General features: G+C 36.0%; 1 protein-coding gene across 2 annotated transcripts in view; it reads right to left on the bottom strand.

The window, feature by feature from the left end:
• Positions 1 to 7,132: 7,132 nt before the first annotated feature.
• Positions 7,133 to 9,932, bottom strand: part of PUS10 (pseudouridine synthase 10) — a 68,063-nt gene continuing 65,263 nt past the window's right edge. The window contains exons 17-18 of one of the 2 annotated variants that reach the window (XM_035001487.1): positions 9,604 to 9,703; positions 7,133 to 7,515 (exon numbers count right to left, since the gene is read on the bottom strand). In XM_035001487.1, the coding sequence (XP_034857378.1) occupies positions 7,477 to 7,515; positions 9,604 to 9,703 (139 nt within the window). In that variant the 3' untranslated portion in view covers positions 7,133 to 7,476. Of the gene's footprint in view, positions 7,516 to 9,603; positions 9,746 to 9,932 lie in introns of those variants that run through there. The other variant, XR_004678571.1, reaches the window with a different exon arrangement.

Raw genomic sequence — 9,932 nt, 5'->3', positions numbered from 1 at the left:
ACTCTCGAGGGTGGGAGGAAGAGCGGAGAGAGAGAGGGAGAGAGAGAATATTAATGGTGATAATAATGCCCAGTGCAGAGCCCGACCCAGGGTTCATCTCACGACCCTGAAATCATGACCTGAGCCGAAATCAAGAGTCAGACATTTAACTGACTGAGCCACCCAGGTGCTCCCTCTGTTTTCTTATGATATTCTGGGAAAAGTGACCAGAGACTTGTCAAATCTAGTGTCTTTTTATCAGTCCTTACTCTGCCTGACCTATCCATAACCTTCTTTCCTATTGGCTACTCCCTTCTTGGATACTCCTCCAAGCTTTCTGTGGTAGATAAGATTCCTCTCTGAGGTTGACTTTTTTCTAGAATCTCAACCCCAGCCCTCATTTGGTGCTATTTTTTTTCCCTGGGTAACCTCATCAGTGCCCAGTTTCAGCTTTCTCTCACGCTACCCAAATGCCTTTATAAACTGCCTCCCCCTTTTGCATTCTCTACTTTCATTAATGGCATTACCATTTACCCTGCCACACCAGATATTAATTGGAACGTTGAATCATGTTTTATTCCTTTTCTCCTTTACTGTCCTTAGTTATCAAGTCTTTTAAATTCTGCCTCATAAAAATGTCTTGCATTAGTCCCTCCTTCATTCCTAGTGCTTCCTTAGTATAGGCCTTCATTCCTTTTCCCCCACAAGAATCTTCAATATGCTCTGGTTAGAAATAATACCACATTATCCTTAAACCCTGCAACAAGCTGGCATTGCTTAAAATCTCTCTCAGGCTGCCAGGCCTTCATGCCTTTGCCATGTTGTCCACTCTGCCTCTGTTCTTTATGCCCTTGCCAATCTACTTACTCCTCAAAACTACTATTCTGATTTCTGTCATCAGAACCTGCTATCATAATGGTCTTTTAAATTGGTAACTGGGTTTCTCTAACAGCTGGGCTGTCAGTTTTTAACCTAATGTTTCAGGAAAAAAAAAAATGAGACTGTCCATGTTAAGAGAGGCTTGGAATTGGTGATCCAGGCTGCCCAGTACCACCAAATAATTTGTTATATCATACATTGATATACTAGGGGATTAAAGAAATTGCCATGTGATGTTAAATAGCATGGAGAAATGGAAAGAATAGAGGTTTTTTTTTTGTTTTTTTTTTAAGATTTTTATTTACTTATTTGGCAGAGAGAGAGAGCACAAGCTGGGGGAGCGGCAGGAAGGGAGAGGGATAAGGAGGTTTCCCGCTGAGCAGGGAGCCCAATGCGGGGCTCGATCTCAGAACCCTGAGATCATGACCTGAGCCAAAGGCAGACGCTTAACCGACTGAGCCACCCAGGCGCCCAAGAATAGGGATTTTTTTTTGTCAGGACATCTGGGTTGAATCTTCAGCTCTGCCACATACTCGTTATGTAATATGTAACAAACCATGCCTTTTGTGGGCCTCTCTTCAGATACAAAATGCAGATAATACCCTGCTTACCTACCTCACAAGATGTGTTGTATTAAATAAAATGATGCATAAGAAACTGTAAATAGTATAGTGCTAATCAAATATTAATAAATATGTGTGTAATCCTGTGGCCCTGATTAATCTCTAAGCCCAGAAACTCCTTCTGATACATGGCAGAGTGAGAAAAATCGCTATGGATTAGATTCTTTAGTAAGAACCCTGAGATGGGTTTCTCTTTAGAGTGGCTGTCTGTTTTGCCCAGATCTGAAGGCCCTTCTTTTGGCCTTACTCTTTTCAGAACCAGTTTCTATTATATAGCAAAGATAAGGTCATTTAATGACTCAGTTCTGAAGTCCTAGGACCCTTAATTTCTTTGCCAAAGTTGATTATGAATTGGTAGTAAGACTGTCTTCCTAAAAGGGAACCTCATCATAGCTAATGAAGTTGCCACTGAAGGATTTCTGATCTGTTTAGTTTTCAGGGGTTAAGTATGAAAGGGGCAAAATTAGGATGCTTTTGGTATCACATAGAATAAAAAATATCATGCTATTTAACATTGTAAGGCCAGGAGTGGGCAACTAATCAGAGATAAATGTATGGTTTGTCTATATCCAATTGTCTAAGACTCAGTCAAATTAATAGTTTAATACATCTTAGAATTTAAAGCACAAACTTAAAATCGGTGAATAAGACTGAATCTCAAAAGTAATTATAACTTTTCTCATGCATACAAAAGTAGAGATCAAAAAGCCCCCATTGTGTCCCCACTGCCATCACTAATAAACAAAACACAGATGAAGTGTTTAAACAATTATTTCTTCTAAAGATTTTCTAAGTATTTTTCTATTTTAAATGTCTATGGCTTTAGGAAAAAATACCACCTGCTAGTAATGACCTATTTAAAGAGGGTGGAATTTATCATTTGTCACTTATCACTTGTTTCCAAAACTTCAGTGTACTACTGGACTTTTCAAAAATGTAAAGAATTTTAAAATTTTCATTAAACACCTATGTGTGAGTAGTAATACACAATAATTAGTAAATGTTGGTGCTTCAGTAAATCGAGTTTTCAGGGATATCAGCAGAGTAAATAAAAAAAAAGTTTTTGATAAAAATAAACATCTTACCTATTTTTCTTCTTTATTATCTAATCAAAACAGTATAGCTTTGCTTAAAATGTAGTAAGAAATAGGTAAGATGGAGTATTTGGGGATCTGTGTCTAGAAGTCTCTCAGGAGGCTTCACTGGGGTCATGGTTCAGACCAGATGAATCCTTCAGAGATGACTTTATGTTTTAAAAGAATGTACTGAAAAATACTGCTAACTGATGAATTCAGAACCCTACAGAATGGCACTATCCTGTTTTTTTACTGTGCTACATATTTTTTTTTTTTTGGCAAAATTTCTGGTATTTATTTATTTTTTTATTTTTATTTTTTTTGATATTCATTGACTTTTTTTTATTCTTATGTTAATCCCCATACATTACATAATTAGTTTTAGATGAAGTGTTCCATGATTCATTGTTTGTGCACAACACCCAGTGCTCCATGCAGAATGTGCCCTCCTCAATACCCACCACCAGGCTAACCCATCCTCCCACCCCCCACCCCTCTAGAACCCTGTTTGTTTTTCAGAGTCCATCATCTCTCATGGTGTGCTACATATTTTTATATGCTTCTTAGTAACTGTAATAAATTTAGAGGTACTGAAAGGAGTTTTTTTAAAGTTCTCAAATTATTTAATGTTAAATGTGTTAAAAGGATGCAATCATTTGTAAAGTGTCAAAATCCTTTTTGTTGTACATAATATTTTATTACCTTTGTAATATCTTTGTATACAGTGATTTTTTTGTGTGGTAATATAATAAATGGAAAAACTAAAATTCTTAAAATTTTGTTGTGATTTGACTTTAAAAATACTGGTGAGATTTTGTTATTTATAGCATCCTCCTTGGGAAAGGTAGTTTGGTTGCTTAGAAACATGCATTTTTTGTAAAGCTATAGCTGAATATACCTGAATATGTAACTGTCCTTTGAAATTATAATTTTTGTAGAGTACTAAAATGCATTTTTAAAAGATTTTCATTTTCTGCCTTCCTGATTTATTTCCTGCCTGTCTCCCTTCCTGATAATTCAGGACAAATGTCATTCGCTTATTCTGAGCTTATTCTGAGGTAGGTACTGCCACAGGGGCGAAGGTGGGGCCCAGTGTGGGATACAGGGTGAAGCCTGAGGAGAACATTTGGGGGTAGTAGTATGGAGGGGACTCTCAGGGATCTGGAATAAGGATGCAGCAAGAGGTTTTTATGAGGGGGACTGATCTACAAGTAAATATATTAAGGCTAATGGGAGCCAGATTTTGTCAGAGAAAGGTATTACAAATAAAAAAGGGAGAAAACTAGAATAAGGTTGGAATTGGAAGTACTGGTATACAACTCCCTATTTTCAATATATGTAAAGAAACATACTGTGTGTGTGTGTGCGTGTGTGTGCATGCGTTTGCATTTGTTAGTAACAAATTATAACCTATCGAACAAAATAGGAACCCACAAATCCACAAGAAGGGAAAGTTCTACCTTTCAGTGGAATGCTAACCGACAAATGTAAAAGAAATGGTGGAATTAGATCAGTTTTTGACAAATCTTCAGTAAATGCTAAAACTAGTGGATGAATGTTTGATGGTCTCCTTACAAGATACGTATTAATTAAAGGGAAAAAGAATAAAAGTAGAGGACCTTGGCAGACACAACCTTCATTAACTGATTAAAATCCAGTCGTCAGTAACTGCACAAATCAAAATTGTATGACACCTGATAAGATGCAAGAAGTTAGTATCTCTCACGTGGTATTCTTGCTAGAAAGGTACAGCCTGAATCTAATAATAAGGAAATACCAGGCAAACCCAAATTGAAGAGCAATCTACAAAATAACTGACCTGAAACCTTCAAAAATGTTAAAATAATGAAAGCCAAGGAAAGATGAACTATTTCAGATTGGTGGAGACTGCAGAGACATAACAGTTATGTGCAAAGGGTGATCCCCTGCCTATGGAAGTACCTGTTGGGACAGCTGGTGAGACTTGAGTGGGCTCTGTGGATTACATGGTTGTAATATCCATGTTAACTTCCTGAATTGATAGTTCTATTGTGGCGAAGTGGAAGAATGTCCTTGTTTGTAGAAATTATACGCTGAAGTATTCAGGGTGATGGAACATCACCGGCTCAATGGTTTGGGGGAGTGGAGGTCCTTTGTACTTCTTGCAACTTTCCTGTAAGTTTGAAATTATTTCTTTTTCTTTTTTTTTTTTAAAGATTTTATTTATTTATTTGAGAGAGAGAATGAGATAGAGAGAGCATGAGAGGGGGGAGGGTCAGAGAGAGAGGCAGACTCCCTGATGAGCAGGGAGCCTGACGTGGGACTCGATCCCGGGACTCCAGGATCATGACCTGAGCCGAAGGCAGTCGCTTAACCAACTGAGCCACCCAGGCGCCCAGTTTGAAATTATTTCAAGATGAAAAAAATTAAATGAATATCATAAAAACAGTATTTTCCATAATAAAAAAAGTACCATTAAAAAAAAAAAATGGGGCTTGAACTCTACCCTGAGATCAAGACCTGAGCTGAGATCAAAAGTCAGACATTTACCTAAGCCACCCAGGCACCAAAAGGGCACCAGTTTTAAAAATCAGAAAACTTTGCATCAAAGTTCATTCTTTTATATGGGCTTAAAAATCAATAATAAAGCTTCAAAAGAAAAGATCAGCCTAAGTAAGATGTTTTTCTCTTTAGAAATGGAAATTTAACTTCTAAGTTTATTTCATATAACTTGTTAATGTAACCAGTTATCTTACTTGCTTATTTGGTAAATTCTTCCCTTCCTTCCTCTCCATCCTTTCCTTATTTCTAACTTTTCCAGGTATTCAGAGTTGAGTTGATGTTTTTCCTAAACTAAATAACAGACTATATTTGGGACAAAGAAATACTAAGAAGTAAAAAAGGGCCCTTTCTCTAAGTGTTATTAAAGATTTAACTAGAATTTAAATAAAATTTTGAAAAAAAAAGCTATGAATGGATATTAAGGAGGGCAATTGTTATGATGAGCACTGGGTGTTTTTTGTTAAGTGATGAATCACTAAATTCTACTCCTGAAACCAATATTACACTATATTACATTACTTAATGTTCCCAGTTCTTGCATGAAACAGACCTCCACTGATTTTTAACAACCTGTGTCTCATAATATATGAACATATGGAATAAGTAAAGTATATACAGCTAATGTTTACTTTTTGCTTGAAATTTTGCATAATGTCAGGAATAGAAATTTAAGAAATAGAAATCTTCTATTAAGGAGGTTCTTAATTTTTCCATTTTGCAGATTCCACTAAATTCAAAGCTGTGCTAAAAAGAAACATGCAAAAGACTATCTCCCAAATTATTTAAATCTTTTTTTGTAGCAAAACTTCCCCAGAAACAGAGAAACATTCACACAAAAGTTCTTACCTGTTTATCAGAAGTTTATTTCTATTATCCCTTTCTTATTTTCTGGCATTGAAAATAGTGAAACAATTATTTGCTAGTATTCACATATGAAACTTCTTCATGTCAATTAAATAATTTTCCTGATTTCTAAAATGAATAATATATCTTGGTATCTATGAAGTATGCTTAATGAAGAGATGGGAAACAATCATCCAATACTATCCAAGTCACATGTGTTCTAAAATAAGCTCTCAGATAGTTGAATCAGGGTGATAGAAATTACTACTTAAATCTGAAATTTTAATGAGATTGCTGAAACGTTTCTCTTAATGACCCATCTATTTTCTTTAGGTTTAGCTTATTTCATTTTTCCTTCTTCATAATACCAACTGATGATTAATTTATTAACAAGTGGTAATCATGTAAGATCATATGAAATATACTTGGGCTATTTTTTGGCAAGCTCCTTGATTTGGTTTCTAAATTCCAAAAGTCATTTCTGATGGTTAGTGCATTTGTTTATTTTAATTATTATTATTTTTGGGTTAGTGCATTCAAATGACATTCTCAGGTGCCTCCTTCACACAGTGGGTGCTCAATAACAAGAGTTATTAAAAAAGGACCCTAGAGACCAGGAAACTTCAGTTTTAGCCCCAGATATGGAAGTAAAATTTTAGATAAATCATTTAACTTTCATTCTTTGGTTTCATATTTATAAAATGGAAATGATAATACCCTATCCACTTGATGAAGATGTTTGAAATTGGATAATATATTGAAGCACTCTGGTATAATAGCAGATTGTTTAGCAATCTTAATTTTTCAAAATCTTATCCCTGGGTTTGAAGTTACTGAAGGCACTTGTGTCTCCTTATTTAAAAGATTTATGGAAGTCTCTTAACAGGGTATGCCTCAATTCCTAAGGTTTCACTTTCCCTCCCCAGGAAACAGACTGATATTTTTAAGTCGTCAAAATAGTAACTTGAAGTCATTAAGATTTGTGACAGATTATACAAAAAGTACTTCTGTGGGTAATAGCTTGATTAAAGCTTACTGGGAAAAATATTAATGATGTTAGATTTGCATTTGATATCTTAGAATATTATAGGATACTGTGCTGTATAAATCTAGATATAACTTTTATCAAGATCATTTTTAAAATTTAGAACATGATTTTGAAGGTGGTATGTCTTGTGGAGGGAAATTTTGCTAAAAGAAATTATAGCTTCTCAGATTATCAGAGAACGTATCCTGTTTGTGTACTTCTCTAAATGAAAGAATTAAGAGAATGTTTTCATTATTCATAGTCTGGCATGTAGGGGTTGGAGAGGGAACAAGAAAAATCGTAAGACATCCTTAGAACATTTAACACAAAATATACACATACATAGATCCTGAGATGTTACAACAAATTTTAAAATACATAGATCAACATGATCCAAATGGTTTCCAAGACACTGTAATGGTGAGTTAACAGCCATTATACAGTGTATGCTGAATGGAGGTCCACATCATGCCACGAAAACCCTACTCTGTGTGTCCAAATTTGAAAGCTAGTCATCCAGAGCAGGGGGCCAGTCAACATCTACAGACTAGAAGGAAGAAAACAAGACATGAAAACATATTACTGTTCCAGTAAGCATTTGCTGGTAATGCTGCATAAACTTAATAGTTTTAATATAAGGCAGAAAAAGCTTCATTTGAAGAAAAGTCATTGAATACCACAATTCAACACTCTAAAATCCATAACTAGGTCTTGAGATTCTTGGGCCCAAGGTCTGTTTCTGAATTCACAGAGTATTTGGTTACTCAGCTGGTTAAATTAATTGTACCTTTGGCCAATAAGAGACTAGAGTACATCTAAATTTTGTAAATGTTATTTATGGGTAAAGAAAGAAATTCAGGGAGCAACACCAACTTTCCCTCAGAAGTCTCAGCAACTTTTATTCTTCAGATCATTTTCATTTTCCCATCTTGCATTTAACAAGCACTCAAGTAGTCTATTCACTTATGGTGTTATTTGTAGCTTAGCAACCAAATGAGAAATAAATGAGTATGAAAGAACTAGAAAAGGATAAATGATCATTGTGTATCATTTCAGAATTTTTGTTTCTTTTAAAATCAGTTTATCTCTACTCACTTGGTTTGGCTCTTCTAGAACAAAACCTTGATTTAAGTCATAATGAAATTACAGTAGCAGACTATTTTTTTTCTCCATATAAAACAATCATGTCCTAGGCTTTAGAAGTAGTTTAACTACCCTCGAGGGCCTAATTTGAGAAGTTTAAAAAAGTCCACTGTGCCCATGTCTTGTTACGGGTTTTTTTGAGACTTAAATTTTAAAACCCAAAATGCTTTACCACAAGTGATTTTTTAAATTAATCTATGAGTCACTGCCAGAATCAGAAAAATTTTATTAGAAAAGCCCAAATAACTATTGTGTGTGTACATGTGTATCTTTTAGAAATCCCAAGAAGATATTTTGGTTCTATTTCAGAACATGGCCACATACTGAACACCCATATATAAGCTAATGGGTTGTTTCTCATGCCTGAAAACTAAACACTGCAGGTCACATAGTCTTGTATGTGTTGAAAGCAGGGGAGGTTTAAAAAGCCCTACAGGTGATTCCCGATGGACAAACAGGGATGAGGAACATTGGCCCATGACTCTTGACATTCCTAAGTTGTTCTGAGAATTAAGATCAAAGAAGATGAATGCAGGTGAGATTTTCTTTAACACAAGGTTGTCTTCCTCAAAATAACAGTCCCTCTGAGAAGGCTCCCTGCAACCTTGGAAGTGCTGTCGGTGGCCGTACTGCAGGAGCTCTATAAAATCTTGCTGGAAGCACTCAAGAGAATCGCCGGTAAGCTGATAATGCTCCAGTGATATGTGATTACCATAGCTGTCTGCACACGAGGCAACTATACGCACTTCTTTTGATAACTGATATTAATCCCAAGTGCAAAATGCTAGTCTCCTAATATTGTTTTTGGCTGGTAGGGAGGTACGGGAGAGGGACCCCATCCTTCATCAGGTATTTGTCAAGGAGCACAGTTGTGACTCAGTACCTTTTTGATGCTCAAATGAGAAAATATATTTATGGAGAACTGCCGAAGGACCTATTCAATCCACTCTTATAAATACTTAAGAATTTAACCTTGTTTCAATTCACACTCTAAGAGCAGAAAATTTGTACCACATCATAGGGGTCCCTTATACAACTGCTTTTATTAATAACCACTGGCTCATCCCATTTTCTATACCTGTCCTGAATGTATGTTTCTGAGTAGTCTGCCTTAAATTTTTTATAAAACAAAATAGGTATGGGAATGAACTCTGTAGAGTCCAAAGGACATATGAAGGGCTCTTAAGTTTCATTTCCTTGCTCCATTTAAGGGTTTAAGACCTCACGCCCCATGTAAATTAGCTATATATTTGCAAGGATCATAAATGAGATCTTGTATTTTTTAAGAAGATAAAAATTCCAAGGACAGTCCCTCCCTGCAATACAATGCTACTGTGAGATTTTGACCATTTTCAAATACCTGTTAAGGTGAGTAGAGATAGATACCTATTTGACTTAATGCCCACCCCCCCAACCCCCCACCCCCCGCCAAAAGCATAACCTTGGCTGAATTCAATGTACAAATGGGTACTTCCACAATAAAATGGTTTACCTCAACATCCAGCTCAAGAATGTCTGCAGTCACATTCATTAGAGAGCCAATGTTTGGCTTGGTTCTCCCAAAGTCTCCATGCACAAACTCTTTAATGTAGCTGGGGTTTGTTTAAGGAAACAATGGAGATAGCTATGCAGCACTGTTTGGTGAGATTTGATAGGTGAAAGGGAAACGACAGACAAAAGCAGAAATGTTACAAGGGAGAGGTTATTTCTGAGCTGTGACCCATGATGTGTATCTTAGAAAATAAGCTTTGGCAAACTGGTTCCTACCAGCCTGGCACCTAACAGCAGGATTTGGCACCTGTGTTTACATCAAACTTCCCA

The sequence above is a fragment of the Mirounga leonina genome, unplaced genomic scaffold (assembly GCF_011800145.1).
Source record: "Mirounga leonina isolate KUSES-001 unplaced genomic scaffold, KU_Mleo_1.0 Mir_125, whole genome shotgun sequence".
Classification (NCBI taxonomy): Eukaryota; Metazoa; Chordata; class Mammalia; order Carnivora; family Phocidae; genus Mirounga; species Mirounga leonina.
Note: the sequence above shows the minus strand (reverse complement) of the source record. Positions and strands in the feature narration are given on the sequence as shown.